At 36.6% G+C, this 18,143-nt stretch overlaps 1 protein-coding gene across 1 annotated transcript; it reads right to left on the bottom strand.

Moving 5' to 3' along the window:
* Nucleotides 1-518: 518 nt before the first annotated feature.
* Nucleotides 519-16,607, bottom strand: LOC131167421 (putative white-brown complex homolog protein 30). Its single transcript, XM_058126227.1, has 14 exons — nucleotides 16,366-16,607; nucleotides 16,203-16,279; nucleotides 15,205-15,480; nucleotides 14,196-14,259; nucleotides 13,638-13,784; nucleotides 13,421-13,455; nucleotides 7,338-7,411; nucleotides 6,197-7,122; nucleotides 5,246-5,542; nucleotides 3,630-4,121; nucleotides 2,644-2,792; nucleotides 1,958-2,247; nucleotides 1,701-1,834; nucleotides 519-675 (listed from the first exon to the last, which is right to left on the bottom strand). Exons 1-14 carry the CDS (start codon nucleotides 16,605-16,607, stop codon nucleotides 519-521), a joined length of 3,360 nt encoding a protein of 1,119 aa, XP_057982210.1.
* Nucleotides 16,608-18,143: the final 1,536 nt, after the last annotated feature.

Raw genomic sequence — 18,143 nt, 5'->3', positions numbered from 1 at the left:
TTAAGGTGGTGCCATCATGCATGCATACATCTTTATACATAAATACTTATCTACTCACACATGCATGCATGCACATGACCACTTTCTACAGAAAGCACATGCATACATCTTGTGTTCATATGCATGTAGATAGACTACATGCATGATCTCCTTCATCATTTGTGTTTTTTTTTTTTTTTTAAAAATAAAATTATAAACTAAATTAAATAGAATTAATATGTGCAAAATAAGAAAGGAATGAGTAGAGGAGACTTCCCTTTCTTTTGGAGAGATTAAATACCACTTACCACTTACCTAGAATTATATACATACAAAATAAGGACACAATATAAAGTTGGCTATCATGAATATGATTTTCATAGTTCCTTTACATGCCATCAATCCCATTGCTAGAGAAATTTCTATTTTCTTTCCTAATTACATGAATTACTGAGGAGGTATAATGATACAAGGGTATCTAAGCTATACTTTTCTAATATTTTACAAAGAGAAATTGGTGAAAAACTAAACATATAAGCTCACTTCTTTTGTAATGTGACCATACAAAAGAAAGCTACAAAACGACTCACTATACCTGCAAGAATAAGAGATAATATACAAAGACCCCAATCATGAAGATCATATCCGCTTTGCATTAATGAACCACAACGAGTAATGAGCCACACTCCTGAGTACCTGAGAAATTTATTGGAAAAATATGGATATTAAGATATAGACTAGATAACACTAAGTAAAGAAAATATTAAGCACACACAAATTGTGCTTGGGATGTAAGACTGAATTTAAATTTGTATGGATATAGATGGAACTCAATATAATTTTATGTTTATTTTGTTGCGCACATTTACAAATCTAAGGTTTGAATTCTAAGCTCTCAAATAGATTAACAATGTAGTTGTTTAAATATCAAAGAGAAAATATTATTTAAGTTATATTATGCTACTTTTTTCTTTTCATGTTTATGTTATGGAAAGCAAATAAAGCTTTTGAGTGTAGCCTAATTCTAGGATTCTTTTTGCCTTAATTTAGAGGCAAAGCCTTTTTCTCCCATATTGGAAGAGCAAAAATATTAAGGATATTTATCTTTGACTCAAAGTTTGATTTCTTTAAATGTTAAAATACTTATATTATGTTTGGTTTGACAAATGAAATAGAGGAATAGAATAGCATCTGAAAAAGAAAATGATAGTTCATAAGATAAATTTAGAGTTATTTTAAGACAAATGTTGATAAAAGAAGTAGTGATATTCCAACCAATGTGAAATGTTAGGGGTAAACATTTCCATGGTAGAATTTGGAAAATCATTCATGTTTATTATTGATTGGAATAATATTTGAAAATTTGTGCTTATTTTCGCCTTGTCTTTGAGTTAAATAATAATCTATGAGATTGAGGGGGGAGGGTGGAAGAGTTTGGATAGTCCCTGCATGTAAGATTTGTAACCAACCAATTATAAAATGCATGTTAGCACTTTGACCCATACAAGTGAGAGTGTTGGGGTCCAATTGTTCGAATCTCATGTCGCTTTAACGAGTCCAATACTAATATGACATCTTATGATTGGTGAGTTACAAACCTTATTTGGAAAATTTTGAAACTTGAATTTGAATTTGTGCGAGTTTAGAAGAAATTCAATATAATTTTATACTAGGTGGAGCTCAGTTGCACCATTCTTTGAAAAGAACTAGTAATATCAAACCTTTCAGCATTTGCAGTGACAAAAGCTTCCAGAGCCCACTTTGTATAGCACAAATTTGCAATATGCTTAACGAATCCAGTTTTTTTCTCTTGGGAAGCAATGAGAGTCAAAACAACAGGAAGCAGCACGGACCACTGGATAAGAAAGAAAAGAAAAGAAAAGTAAGATAGAAGAACAAATAACTATTTAATTAAGAATTGAATTTATAAAACGATATGTGAAAAAAGATTATGAATCTAGTTCTTTGGAGTACGAACCAATTGGGCTGGACCAGGCTCAAATAAGATGGCGAAGGCATAGGCTATTCCAGTCACACAATATACGAGGCAAACCAAAACTATGTAATTATCTGCAAAGGATGATCTTGGATTGTTGAAGAAATAGAACATGGATAGGTAAACCAAAGGCTTGACGATTGTGTTGAAGTGGTCTATTGTATCCTTTGAGAGGAAATAAGCAAGACTGCTCATGCCTGATGAACTCTCTCTCCAGTAATGTAATTTGTCTAGAGAAAACGATCTCAGAGCTGAAATCTTGCACAGAAGTGCTGCAAATATGCAATAAAAATTAATGGTGAAAAATATGCAAGGGCACATGACATGGAAAAAAAAATTGACAAGATCTATCTAGTGCAATGTTTATTACATTACTTATGTTTAGCATTTTCTGCTTGGCATGATAGAAAAAAAAAAGAAAGAGAGTTGAGGGTAGGCAAGAATGAACTGAACAGACCATATGTTTGGATTTGATTGGATTTGGATAAGATGTAATATAAAGTCTAAATTTGTTTAAATCAACCCAAATCCAAATCTAAGGTGAAATTGATTCCTCCAAATGCAGGAAGAATGGAATGAAAAACTATAGTGCATTTGTAAAATTACATTCCATTGCATTTCATTCTCATGGACCAAGTAAATCATAAGATTCCTGTTTTCTAACTTACAGATAGCAATGACAGTATAAGTATAACCCAGAGCTCCAAATGTTTCATCGCTCACTTTGGCAAGAGTTCCTAAGCAGGCTCCAGCAAGAAGAAGGATTAGATAATCTGCTACTTGTATTTTAGCTTCTCTTAGCCTCTGTTTGCCAACCCTGAAAATAATTAAAAACCCATGGTACAAAGTGTTTAAATTCGTGAAGAAAGGGATATCTATAGAACTTAGCAACTAAAGAGAAACTATTAATTTGATACACACACATACATGAGAAATCATTAGGTTAGACTGTCTAATCACATTAGATTCTAGATGACAAATCAAATCCTTGAATTTCAGATAATTTCAACTCATTCTTCTCTATTGGGGTAAAATTTCCCCCAAATCACCTAAGAATTAAAGATTTGATTGCCTATGCAAAATGTGATTAGTATATTATTCTTGGTCACTCAATTCCGTAAAAAAACATGTTACATGTTATATCGAACTACTAAGTTGATAGAGCTAGCCTCCGATTATAAATTTATCGAGTTAACCAGTAAATGCCCAAAACTAGATTCAACTAGTCAAGCAACAATCAGCCATACCAAGTGTTGTATGCAACACCACATATCATAAGAAAGTTCTGCATAAACATGTAATCCAAGGATTATGTACCTATAGCTTGATCGTTTTCAAATTGCAATTTGTTGGAGAAACTTTACCAAAGCTTTAGAGCTTTAAGAAGGCAATAAAAGGACTTATCGAACCAACTTGACAACATTTATACTATGTCTAGGAGAATGAATTTCAGACCACAAATTTGAATTTGAGTGGATTTAGGTAAATTTTAATATAATTTTATATTACATCTTATCCAAATCCAATACAAATTAAAATCCAAGGTCTCTCCGAAGATAGGGTTGGAAAATTTGATCGAAATATACTGTCAAAACATAAAAAAATCATTTAATTTGTTCCTAAAATAGAAAAAGAAAAATGATGTTATATATACCTCCCAAGGAAATATCTATATTGTCGAGATATACCGGCAGTTGTTCGATTAGACAAGTCCTTTGACTTCAAGAAATTGTGTTGTATACTATCTCGCTTTAACTGCACATTACATTTCAAGTCTCGCCACAAATCCCCAGCAAAAGATTGTTCCTTGGTTCCTTCAGGGGCAGTGCTCGTTGCAGCACTATTTGCATTTGTGTCATTTGAAGATGTAGCAATTCCATCAGCAAGTTGCAGCATATCTGGAGGGATAGGATATCCATTATGAAGCATCCATCTGATGGGGAGTTGTTGATGAGTTGCACCAGAGTTTGGCTTTACTATTCCCTCCAAAATGTCAATGAAGTAGTCTGGAGGATTAACGCGCTCTGGAACAGTGATGCCAAGGCTCGTGAAATACTCTTCAACCTTCTTTACGGATCCATGATACACGGTAAGACCACCTTTGGCTAGAAGTATTAAATCGTCAAACATCTTGAACAAGGCATAGCTGAAGAAAGAAACACAATAATAATGATTAATATAAGTGGACTGGAATTAAGTCGAGAAGTAAAAACCAATTTGTAGTTGCCATGTGCTAAAATTTGTCAGAGTCGTGCTTTGATTAATGGGCTTTGTTGCATATAATTACATTTTATTTTATTCATCGTAAAGAAAATGAATTAAAATTTGTATTAGCAAACTATTTATTTGCGTGCTCATTTCTTAAAAATCTTAATTAATTTATTATCCCTAAACAGTTTATTTGAAGTTTTTGTCAAAAATCTTTACATACTATTTACAATTTAAGCTACGCAAGAATAATTCCTCTTCTATTTTAGCTTGAGGAGGAGACTTGAACAACTATATTGGTACTTTTACTTCTTTTTCACCGTTTTGCTTGATCCAAGCTGAGCATATGTCGTCTTCTATAGCACTACATTAGGTATATAACCAAAGGAGTTACTAAAAATCTTAAAGTCATATGCTGTGTAAGGGCAATAAACATCTTGAGTTTTTCTCTAATTCATTCCCCTAATTGGGGCTAGCCCCACACTAGTTAATATTCATATTTTAAGTTATAAATGTGATATGGAACGGATGGTTCTATAACAAACTCTATTTATTTATTTACTTACGTAGTGCTACTTCTTCCTTCTTGTATTGGTCACTAGCTGTTTTATTTTAATGAGTTAAGGTTAGTACAAATTCTAGTTCAAGAAAAGGTAGCTTTTTCACATATATCCATGACGGGTTCCATTTAACAAACAAGTGCTAATATAAGTATGCTTGATTGATTGATTCAAGAACAATCTAATATGGACAATCAAAGTAAATCCCACATACTTAAAAACCTAGATACTTTTATTGAAGATAGAAAAAAGAATTACAAGTTTTATAGTTTCCTTAAGTAAGCAAACTGATGAGGAAATGTGTACTTCATGTAATACAGTAGTAAATTTAACACAGGAGATATAGAATTTATCAAGACAAGATAATACAGCAAAATGCAAAGGTGCAGAGAGTGACCCAAATAAATTTCTCCACCTTTTTTTCTTTTTAAAGAGAGAGATAATGTAGGCGTGGTAGTTCCCTTTATGGCCTTGTAAATGCATTATTTGACTATTAACATACCTTGGTTGGTGCACAACCATGCAGATGTTTACCCCTTCAAGGGCTTCACGACGAAGTGCTCTAAGAAGTAATTGAGAAGATGAACTATCCAAACCAGAAGTTGGTTCGTCTAGTATCAATAATGAAGGATCCATAACCATTTCAAGCCCAACATTTACACGTTTTCTCTGGCCTCCAGAGATTCCTCGCTTCTCTACGGTCCCGACAAGGGAATCCCGCACTGCCTGTAGTCCCAAGGACTCTATAACTCTTTCAACAACTAGAACCTTGTCAGGCTTTGGCATGTCAGCTGATAGTCTTCATAGTTTGTAATGCAACAAACAAATAAAATAGAGTTACTAAGCAACATACATAAAATTATATTTCAACTTAAAATTTCCTAGTTCAGCAAGGATAAGAAGCTGCAGAGGTGATCAACGAGATGATAGGCATAGTTTTTGGGTTTTTCTTTTTAACCATGGAGCAACTAGGTAATCAACCTTGAACGTGTATTTCAAAAGATGCAACGGTTGCTAAGGATTGCTTGTGATTTTCTACAACATTAGTTGGTGCAGAATAAGATATTCTGCATTGAAATGAGTTTAGTTAATTTATGGAGTATTTGTTAAGGGCAGAAACACCTAGAAAAGTAATTAAGTATAACAGAGGAAAGAGGTTGAGTGATCAATCACTTAAAAATATTTATAAATCCAATTTCTTTATGGTTCGCAAATGCATCCAATATGTAGTACTGTAGTAGAACGCCAAAACAAAGGAAAGATGTTAAAAGCATGACAAAATTGAGCCTCACAAGCCTATGCAGAGTTTTGAACTGGAAAGAAATGGAGAAGATTTGTTTGCTTTTCTTTGACCAAGCAAATACATAATCTAACACTGTGAATAGGCACATATAGTTTTATGCTTCAAAGTAAAATTATTATGCCCCAAGAGAAATGAACTAGGTTGTAATACCTGCATCGGGCACTAAAGCGGAGATTCTCTTCTACTGTCAAGTTGCCATGCACAATATCATCTTGTGGAACAAAACCAATGATCTTTTTATATGAGTGAATGGATTCAGCCTTTCCATTTATAAGAACCAAGCCCGTCACAGTGCATCCAGTTGCCTTCCCTGCTAGAGCAGAAAGAAAAGTTGTCTTTCCAGCCCCTGATGGACCCATCACGGCAGAAACTCGACCGGGCATAATTTTCCCAGTGACACACCTCAAAAGATGTTTGTTTTTCCCTTTCAAGGTAAGGGTTAAATCTTTAAAATCAACCTCAATCACAGGTCTGGACTTGATATCAACATCAGTAGCCATAGAAATCACTCCGGAGAAGGTCAAGTTTTTATTTTGCTCCTGCATGGCTTTCTCCTTCTCAAGCTGACCATATGCATACTTAAATATTTGACTGTGAGTGTGCAATTGCCTACCTTTTGGCATTTGCTTCTTTACATTTTTGTCTCCAATGTCCAAATTGAAGCCTCCATCATCATTTGGGTTATTCTCAATGGAGTGCATCATTTTTATGAGATTACTTGGTTCCTTTTTCTTAGCTTTTAAACCAGATGATGATGATTGCTCAGAAGCACCTGGATGCACAGGTGGTAGAAATGAATGATCATTGGCTTTAGATTTTGCTTTACCCAACATCTTCATTTGTTCTTGTTGCCTTGTTGATTTTGCGCGAGAAAATGTACGTGACAATTGTGCTTGCAATCCCATGGCACCCTTTTTGGCAACATCTTTTGCTGATTTCCACCTTTCCCTTGCTTGAGCAGTTTCTCGGGCACTTCTAGCTGCAGCTTCCCTAGATTTGGCTTGTCTTCTCTCTCGCGTCGTGAGAACTTGATCAGAACAACTATACACAATAAGCAGTATAGTGCTTAATGCAGCCTACACAAACAAGTAAACAATTATTGTGATTTGTGGAGATTCATGTCTCAGAAGTGTTTTTGTTTCACTTCCCTATTTGTTGCTTTCAGTTACTTTTTTCATGTATTAATCTCCCATTTCATCTCTCTTTTTGTCTTGCTCTGTCAACTAGACACACTATATTAAGTTATCATCCATCACTTTTGAAAAAAAATGGTGGATAGATGGTCACTTACAATAAGTATGATTCCATATGCATGAATATTTTGATTTGCAGTATTCGGGTTACAGGTTGACAACTTGAAGCATGCTGTGAAAATTCAAGAAGCACAGAGAAGTAAACTTAAAACTTCAATCTGGGAGACAGAAAAATTAAAATTCAGTCCAGGAGCTAGAAAGTAAATTTAAAAATCAAACAAGAAGAAATGATCAATAGATCGAACGTTGTTGGTGAAAAGACAAAATTGTAACTCCTTAATTCTCAAAGGAATTGTTAACAAATGAATTAACCCGTATTGGCTCAATCAATATATTTGACGTTATTAAGTCAACTAGTTCAACATGAAATCTCATATTTTTCAAACTTCTAGTCATTTAGATTAATTAGAACAGTGTTCTTCTCAAGTAAAAAATAATTTAGGTGAACTTTAAACTGTTGAAGATTAAACTTGAAGACCGGCAGCCCACCTCCATTGAAGACCGGCAGCCCACCGTTGTGGACATTGGAGATTTGCAGGCAACCTACTCCACCTACCAGCCCACCTCTATTGAAGATTTGCACCCACCATTGTTGATTATTTGGTTTCTGTAATTGCTATAAATAGGTGAGTGTGTGTGCATTGTAAGTGTGGTGTGTTGAGAGTTGAAAGCCAGTGAGTGAGCGAGAGATTTTGTTGTTTGAATTCCTCTGTATTATTTTTCATATTGAAATATACTTGTTTGGTATTTATCCTCACTGAGTTTCAGTCACATCCAGTGACTGAGTGTTCCTCTCCACCCATCAGTGGTATCAGAGCGTTCAGGTACGCTGGAATTCACCAAACAGAGGCTAACAGAGGAGAAATTCAATTCTCTTCTCAGTTTTGAGGTTGCTCCAAATCCCAAATTGAGCCTGCCATTGTGCAATTAGACTCGAGACGATTCCAACGGTGGAAACTACGTCTCAAAAGGCCACCCGGAGAGTCTACACGCGCTCCCACGCGCCTCCCACGAAGACAGCGTTCTTTCCACGCGCTGCACGCGCCGACGAAGACTCTGGCAGACGGCGACACGCGCCTCACGCTCCCGCACGCGTCTTCTTCGCCCGATTGGCGAGATCCGACCCGGACAGCGACCCGCAACCCGGCCCAGCGACCAGCAACCCGGATCCGTACCCGAGATTTGACCCGCATCTGACCCGCTCCCAGCAACGACACGCGGCACGTCCAGAGAACGCCACGTGGCGTAACGGAAAAATTAACGCCGTTAAGTGGCCGTTAAGTTAAACCGGTTAGTTTAAAAATTGACCAGAATTTTCCTATAGCCGGTTCGGTGATTTTTAGACCGGTTCTTTGCAAACCAAAACCGGTTCCTAAGGTTTTTAAATCTTCTGAATTTATTGGTGCGATAAGATTTACCAAAATCAGTCCCCATCTCTCTGTTTTTTATATATTAAATTCGATGGCTAACGGTACTATCCAATCGGTCATTCCAAAATTGACCCGAGAGAATTATGACAACTGGTCGATTCAAATGAGAGCCCTTTTAGGTTCTCAGGATGTCATGGACATCGTTGAAGATGGGTATAGAGAAAGCCCATCAAAAGAAGTCGAAGCAGCTATGCCCGATGCTCAAAGAACGACTTTGCGAGCCGATCGAAAGAAAGATTGCAAGGCAAAATCCATAATCTACCAAGGCCTTGATGAGGCCACGTTCGAAATCATTGCCTCCGCGAAGACATCTAAAGAAGTTTGGGACTCTCTCCATCGAACACACAAAGGTGCAGATAAAGTAAAAAAGATTCGTCTTCAGACATTGCGAGGTGAGTTCGAATCTCTCAAAATGAAGTCTACTGAATCCATTGCAGACTACTATACACGAGTAATGGTAGTATCAAATCAAATGAGAAGAAATGGAGAGATTCTCAATGATGAGAGAATTTGTGAGAAAATTTTGCGATCTTTAGATCCAAAATATGATTATATAGCTGTGACCCTAGAAGAAACAAAAGACTTGGAAACAATGTCTGTAGAAGAACTTGTGGGCTCACTCCAAGCCCATGAGCAAAAAGTCAATAGAAGAAGTGATGATAAAGCACTGGAGCAATCTCTCCAAACGAAGTTGTCCCTCACTACAGATAGATACGACAAAGGGGGGACGTCACAACAAGGAAGAGGACGAGACCGAGGATCTCATGGAAGAAATTCTGGAAATTTTAACTCCAGAGAAGGTGGAAGAGGCAAAAGAGGTCACACTAGAGGAGGACGAAATCAACAGAGCTATGTCCCACAAGGCAGAGGACAAGGAAGAAGAGGAGGATATAATAATCGCTCGAATGTAGACAAAAGAAACATTCAATGCTACAATTGTCACAAGTATGGACACTATAGCAATGAATGTTGGGGGCGACAACAAGAAAAGGTTAGCGAGGAGGTCAACCTTGCCGAAACTGATCATGCAGATGGAGAGTCGTTGATGCTGATGGCACACAATGCAACTCCTCCGGACCAGAGTGTTTGGTACCTTGATTCTGGAGCCAGCAACCATATGACTGGCAGAAAGAACCTATTCTTTGAACTTGATGAGAAAGTTCAGGGGGAGATATCTTTCGGCGATAATTCTAAAATCCCAGTCCAAGGGAGAGGAGATGTTTTGATCAAACAGAAGTCTGGAGATCATGCTTACATCTCCAACGTCTACTATGTGCCAGCCATGAAGACTAATATACTTAGTCTCGGACAGCTCGTGGAGAGAGGCTATCGAATTAGCCTCAGTGATAAGCAGATGGTGATAATAGATGCTCGAGGAAAGCTTGTTACTCGAGTTCAAATGGCAAAGAATCGAATGTTTCCGCTTGCCATTCAACATGATACGTCAAGGTGTTTGAGCGCTATCATCAAAGACAAAAACTGGCTATGGCATATAAGGTATGGGCATCTAAACTTTGAAAGTTTGAAACAATTGGGAAGCAAGAAGATGGTGAAAGGCTTACCAAATATCCATCATCCAAATGTGATATGTGAAAGCTGTATTTTGAGCAAGCAACATAGAAACAGCTTTGGAAAGCAAGCCGACTGGAGATCAACCATGCCGCTCCAGCTAATACACACAGATGTGTGTGGTCCATTAAGACCATTTTCGAATGGACAGAATCGATACTTCCTCACCTTCATCGACGACTACAGCAGGAAGACCTGGGTTTACTTCTTGAAAAGGAAGTCAGAGGTGTTTGACAAGTTCAAAGAGTTCAAAACTCTTGTGGAGAAACAGAGTGGCTTCCGCATCAAGTCACTCCGGTCAGACCAAGGAGGAGAGTACAAAGACGAAGCTTTCCTGGAATTCCTTAGACAACAAGGAATTCAGAAACAGTTCACACCATCATACACTCCCCAGTTGAATGGTGTAGCCGAAAGGAAGAACCGCACAATTCTTAACATGGCTAGAAGCATGTTAAAGGATAAAAATGTGCCCAAGAGTTTTTGGGCAGAAGCAGTGTTATGTGCAGTCTATCTGCTCAATAGGTGTCCGACGAAGAGTCTTGATACAAAGACACCATATGAAGCCTGGAGTACTCACAAGCCCAGTGTGAGTCATCTTAGGGTGTTTGGCTCCATAGCCTACGCCAAGATCCCAGAAGCAAGAAGGACAAAGCTGGATGATAAAGGAGAGAAGTGTATCCTTGTAGGATACGGTGACAGCACCATGGGATATCGACTTTACAATCCCATCAATAAGAAAGTCTTTCACAGTCGGGATGTCATCTTTGAAGAAAATGAATCCTGGAAATGGGACCAGGTTGAATGTTCCAAAGATGCGGAATTGACACTTGAAGGAGAAGAACCTACACAGACAAGAGAAGTGGCTATCGAGCCACAAATTCCTGAGCTGCAGACACCTCCACATGGTTCACCACAGAGGAATGAAGCTCCATCACCAATTGAGCGTGAAATCTTAGACATGAGACCTAGAGGAGCTCGAAATCTAGCCGACCTGTATGAAACTACAGAACCAATTGAAGAGTATGTTACTCTTTACTGTCTATTGTTAACCAGCGACCCGGTTAGCTTTGAGGAAGCTAACGAAGAAGACAAATGGAGAAAAGCGATGGATGAGGAGATTCAATCCATCGAGAAGAACAAAACTTGGGAGTTGACAAATCTCCCGAAGGGCCGCAAAACCATTGGTGTGAAATGGGTCTACAAGACCAAAAAGAATGCTCAAGGAGAAGTTCAGAGATATAAAGCAAGACTTGTCGCCAAAGGCTACAAGCAAAAAGAAGGGATTGATTATGGAGAAATCTTTGCCCAAGTTGCCAGACTCGAAACCATCAGATTACTTATTTCACTTTCAGCACAAAATGGTTGGAAAATTTACCAGCTGGACGTGAAATCAGCATTTCTGAACGGTTTTCTGGAAGAAGAGATTTATATCGATCAACCACCTGGATATGTAAAGAAAGGCAAAGAAGATAGAGTGTACAAGTTGAAGAAAGCACTCTATGGCTTGAAGCAGGCACCTCGTGCGTGGAACATGAGGATTGATGACTACTTCCAGAAGAATGGATTTGAGAAGTGTCCCTACGAGCATGCGCTATATATAAAGATGGAGACAGATGGAAGCATGCTCATAGCCTGCCTATATGTTGATGATCTGATCTTCACCGGCAACAATCCAGAGATGTTTGCCGCTTTCAAAAGGAGCATGGTCAAAGAATTCGAAATGACAGATATTGGCCAGATGGCTCATTTTCTTGGCATAGAAGTCATGCAAAGCGAGAAAGGAATTTTTATCTCCCAGAGCCACTATGCAAAAGAAATATTGAAGAAGTTTGGGATGGACAAATGCAACCCAGTGACAACTCCAGTTGAAACAGGATTGGAGTTGAGAAAGAATGAGCAAGGAGATGTTGACCCCACATATTTTAAGAGTCTGGTTGGAAGCTTGAGGTATTTGACGTGCACCAGACCAGATATACTCTACGGAGTTGGACTTGTTAGCAGGTACATGGAGACTCCTGACCAGTCCCACCTGAATGCAGCGAAAAGAATACTCCGATATGTCAAAGGTACCATCATCGATGGTATGTTTTATTCATCAAGAGGTAATTGCAGACTTATTGGCTATTCAGATAGCGATTGGGGAAGAGATCTTGATGAAAGAAAAAGCACAACTGGATTCACATTTTTCATGGGAGATACAGCGTTTACATGGTCTTCAAAGAAGCAACCCATCGTAACGTTGTCATCATGTGAAGCTGAGTATGTTGCTGCCAGCTCGGCTGTTTGTCATGGTATATGGATTAGGAATGTACTGAAGTATCTGGGATTTCTTGAAGGTAACCCCACAGAAGTTTACATCGACAACCGATCAGCGATTGCACTTGCGAAAAATCCAGTTTACCATGAAAGAAGTAAACATATTGATACTCGGTATCATTTTATCAGGGAGCATGTCAAAAATAAAGAAGTGGAATTGATATCTTGCAGAACGTATGATCAGATTGCTGACATTTTCACAAAACCACTCAGACATGATATTTTTGCAAGACTAAAGACAATGCTCGGAATGACAAAATTAGGAGAGTCAAGTTTAAGGGGGGATGTTGAAGATTAAACTTGAAGACCGGCAGCCCACCTCCATTGAAGACCGGCAGCCCACCGTTGTGGACATTGGAGATTTGCAGGCAACCTACTCCACCTACCAGCCCACCTCTATTGAAGATTTGCACCCACCATTGTTGATTATTTGGTTTCTGTAATTGCTATAAATAGGTGAGTGTGTGTGCATTGTAAGTGTGGTGTGTTGAGAGTTGAAAGCCAGTGAGTGAGCGAGAGATTTTGTTGTTTGAATTCCTCTGTATTATTTTTCATATTGAAATATACTTGTTTGGTATTTATCCTCACTGAGTTTCAGTCACATCCAGTGACTGAGTGTTCCTCTCCACCCATCATAAACGACTTAAAAGCATGCACCCATTGAAATTAATTAGTGCTCTTGGTTTTTTTCATGCAATATACTCTCATGAACTAAAACGATATACTTGTCCTGCAATTAAATTTATGCAGGCAAAGTAGAGGAATGTGATTCTTTTATGCCCTTAACGTAATAAATTGACACTTACGTTTTTCAGATGTAGAACCCATCCTGCAATAGTGCCTAAAATCACATGAAAAAAATAAACTAAATTAATATAATCATGAATCAAACATCAATAATTCTTAAATTTTTGTTTGACTTCATTTAAGGGAGCCATTGACCAATTTTGATGAGAGAAACTACAATCTGAATATGAAGGATAAGAATAAATACATAAATATACGTGTATATATATATATTACCCACTACTGCAAGGAACCTTTTTAGTGGTAGTTGGACAGTATGATCCTGCAGAACAGAATACCTCACCGCTACTTCCAACATCAGCCCAGATATCTGCTCCACCACATGTATGATTTGTTTCTCCAGGACGTAGCTGGTAACGATATCTGTAATATTTATTTATTTATTTTAGATAATATATATTGATGCATGCATGCATATTGTCAATCTTTGTAAACCTATAGGCCCGTTTGGAATTTGGAAATCGGTAGGAAAAAGAAAAGAAAATATGAATGAATTCATATTTTCGTGTTTGACTGCCAAGAAAAGAAAAATGGAAAATAATATATCTAGTAAATTAATGAACACAAATATAATTATAATTTTTGTTACTTTTAATTATATTATGACAAAAGTTTATTTTAAGGATGTTTGTTGCATAGAGAAAATAGAATGGAAAATAAATTTTTTTTTTCCTTATTTTTCCTCCTTTTTATTAGACAAATCCTTGATCCAAGTGGAGCCATAGTACTTGGTGAGGAAGGAAAGAGGGAATATCAAATAAAGTATGAACTTACGGGTCACATACGCCAGTAGTTTTATTAAGTGTTGCCAGAGGGCAGTAAGAACCTAGTGGACAAGCTTCAAGAGCATGACAATAAAAAGATAATTGAAATGTTAGTAACAATAATTTAATTTCATAAATAAAACTCAAAACACCAGACTTCTCATTTTATCTAAATGATGGTGGTGGGGGGGAGGGGGGGGGGGGGGTGTGTCATTGAGTTCCTAATACTACTCAAAATTTTTTATTCCTCAATTTGATTCCTATACCCTTTTTGAATCAAAGTTTCTTAGTCAATAGAACTTTATTCCACTCAAATTGTGGAGCTCAAATTTGTTATGTAATTTTTGGCACATGGCTAACACACTTGGCGTGAGTCACAATGAAAGAATTAAATTTTGAGACTCAAAAAGATTCTGAGCAGCCAAACACTCCTACGTTAATCTGTAAGGATTTTAGGGTTTATGTCATATAGTCCATCTTCTATTATACCCTCTTGTAGAATTTGAACATGAAATCTTTAATATGAAAAATCTAAACATTAAGTACAAGTTATAAGATGTAGTTAACTAGGATATAAAAGAATTACTTGTGTTAATTGTTTGACCTAGGTGTCTAAAATTCCTTTAAAAAAAAAGGAATGTTGTTGATATATTTAATAACTGCTAAAAATTAGCTGTTGCAAATTTATAATAACAAAAACTGATAAAGATAAAGAAATGCAAGCCACCTTAACATAAAATGGGTGAATTTAGAAGCAACAATTACTATTGATGAAATAGTTGTGTTGCTATCACAAGTCTTTGATGGTCACAGGTTAATGTATGCGAGCAGGTAGGACAGTGTCTGTAAGGTCCATGCGAAGATCAAGTCTTGCCTTCTCATTATATTAGTTCGAGACATCATGGTCCTATGATGGGCTATAGTATCTCATGGTGGAATCATTAAAATCAAATTAATCAATATAAGCTAGGCATAATTACTTTCAACCATGAAGGATCGAGTTGTCACTATATACTTACGTATCATACAAGTAATGCCAGGAGGGCTGAAGAAACCTTCACAACAAGGTTGACAATCAAGAGTCCTTTCAGGCATGTTCTTTGAATCTTTAAGGTCAACCTTCTGATTTGCTCCAACACTACAAGACCATCCAGGCTCACAACCAGGAACCCATGAAGTCAAGTTGCAATTTGTATTTGGTCTTAAGTAATTTGCATTTGTTGACCCCTTTTCAAAAAAACTATTGAAATAAAACTTTATTTCTGCTGCCGTGCACAACCGCTGCATGAGATTTCCTGTTAATTAACATCCATCTTTAAGATCAAAATAATACTAATGATGTGTTTGAGAGCAGGAATTTTGAGATTGAATTTAGATTCATAACATGGATTTAGACCAAATTCAATAAAATTCCATATTTTTTATCTGTCCAAATCCATAAAAATCTAAATTTCAAACTTAAAAAATCATGCTCTTAATTCGAGGTAAACATCACTTATCTAAGGAATAAAAATTAAAGGACTAAAATCAAATGTCAACAAATGAAATTGAACTATATATATATATATAGCATATGAAATGATTATCACAGAGGGGATATAAATTGTAATACATGCATGGTGTGATAGTGATATTGTGAGGAATGTATATGGTTTAAGTACTTAGCACGGCAGTTTTGCGAAAATTTTCGGAAATATATTCAAATAGCGTGAGCTCAAAGATAATTTTTTACCACCACATATTAATATCTTGGTTGGTAACACAACATAACATTCCTTGCTCTAAAGTGGGATTCTAATTGTGTCCTCGGCACTTACAGGGATAGTGCCCACATCCTAATGAGTTATCTGGATATTAAGAGATTTCTAAGAACATGTTCTTCTTTATGATTTTGTTCTTATGGTAACATAGATGGTGTCAACCTACATGAAGCATATTATCTTTTATCATGAAAAACCAATCAATTACTCTCCCAATCTTACCAATAACTTGTAAAATGATCATCAAATGATTGTACCTTTTGTCTTTCGGACACAAGAAGTCAAAAAATCCAAATTTCCAGTAAAATTGAATGCTCCATTCCAATCAGCATCTCTGAGGAGTAAGAATTTGGATTTGTTTTTAAAAAATAAAAGATCATCAATGAAAATTCATAAGACGTACAACGTGAGATCACTTACACATCCTTTATGCAGAAGCCCAGACGAGCAGTGATGTCTGGATTGAAGCTAGCGGTGAGATTGGAAAGTCGACCGTAGATGAACTGTGTCAGAAGCGGAAGCACAGCGGGATTGCCCGTTTCACTGTAATCATTCTCGTCTACACATTGTGCCCATAATGGCAGACTCAGGATAATAAAAAACAAGAACAGAGGACCATGTTGAACCCAAGATATGTTAACGTTAATCCTTACTCCTCGCATTTTAATTGCTCCTTAAAGTATCCCCAATCACAAATTCATCTTAAAATAATGATCAAAACTTACAAAAAACCCAAGATGAAGAATGGGAGATTTTTAATTTGGAGATTCATGCAAGTTTGAAGCAGCAGATCGACCAACTTTTTATGTGAAACCTAAAGATGATGAACGGGTGACTTGAAAAGCAATTTTTTTTCTTCGTTTGTTTTTTAAAAGGTGGAGAGTTAATCATGCAAGTTTGAAGCAGTAGATCGATCAACCTCTGTGAAACCTCAAGACGAATTGAAGAAGTAATGAAGAAGGGTTGATTTGAAAGCAGATCGATGGCTTCTGCTTCAGGGTTTGTTGCAGAGCAACAATGGAGGGTGATGAACGGACGTGGCCGGTGTAGATTCAACGTGCATGGAGAAGAAAAAGAGTTTTGGTCTATCGGGTTTGAGAGTTGTGTGGTTTTCGGAAGAAGAAATGGCGGAGAGAGAAAAATGGAGAATTTGAGGGAATGAAGATGAATCCATGCATGTTATTAACGTGTACGTATTTGATGGATTAATTACAACCGTAGGATATACAAAGCAAATTAAATGTATATTAAAATGAAGCTGCACCCGCTGATGCATTTGCGTTTCTATTTCTTTTTCTTACATAGAAACCGATGGTTGTATTTATTAGCATTCATGGTAAGAGAAATAGGTTTTGATTTAAACAGATTAGTTTATACTAGATATTGAAATAATATAAATTAATTTGTAGATAAAAATATTTTCATTTTTTTTAAATGACGCAAAACATTTCTAAAGTGGTAAAATTCTCTTCAAAATAATCTAGCTATTGTGCGACTTAGCATTTTGCAACCAAGAATTTCGCATGGGTTTGAAAATTAGCATAGATCAGCAATTAAAATTTCAAAAAAAAAAAAGAAAAGGGCACGGTATCTTTGAATCAAATGTACATATCTATGTTATATAATCATGAAAGGATCTTCCATTTGTTTATTAAACTCATTTCTATACTAAATTGTGTTGTGCAAAGAGAATACACCAATGCGCAGTGAGAATACAAATTGAATCGGAATGTGTGATGCAGCAACCAACGATGAACAATATGTAAACAATCAATTATAAAAAAAATAAAGGAAAACAATAAAAATACACGACACAAGAATTTATGTGGTTCAGCAATGTGTTTATGTCCATGAGAGCAAGCGGTTGATTTTCATTATCGTATTAAACAAGGGTTACAAAATAATGTTTATATGCTAACCTTATGCGCATAAAAGGCTTGGAAATTATCAAAAGTACTCATGTAGTTGTCACGCCCCGAACCGGCCAAGTGGGGCCCGGGGTGCAACATGATCTAATCACATGTGTCTGATACTATAACCTCAATCACGCAGTGGAAAAAATAAATAAATATCCCCAATAATATACCGGAGTTTTATATATATCCCAAAAAGTAATATTCTCCAACATCCAGTATTCACAAATATACAAGTCAGAACTTATAAATATACTACAACCCAAAAAAAATATATATTCAAAG

This window comes from Malania oleifera, chromosome 11 (genome assembly GCF_029873635.1).
Source record: "Malania oleifera isolate guangnan ecotype guangnan chromosome 11, ASM2987363v1, whole genome shotgun sequence".
Classification (NCBI taxonomy): Eukaryota; Viridiplantae; Streptophyta; class Magnoliopsida; order Santalales; family Ximeniaceae; genus Malania; species Malania oleifera.
The sequence above is the reverse complement of the archived record's forward strand: the minus strand, read 5'-3'. Positions and strand labels throughout refer to the sequence as shown.

What these genes read in the sequence shown, in the direction of transcription:
- LOC131167421 (XM_058126227.1), bottom strand. Translation starts at nt 16,607, where the DNA reads ATGCGAGGAGTAAGGATTAACGTTAACATATCTTGGGTTCAACATGGT. An exon ending in ACTACTGGCGTATGTGACCC is followed by an intron (nt 13,785 to 14,195) that starts GTAAGTTCATAC and finishes TAAATATTACAG; the next exon opens with ATATCGTTACCAGCTACGTC. An exon ending in AGCCTGGTCCAGCCCAATTG is followed by an intron (nt 1,835 to 1,957) that starts GTTCGTACTCCA and finishes TTTCTTATCCAG; the next exon opens with TGGTCCGTGCTGCTTCCTGT.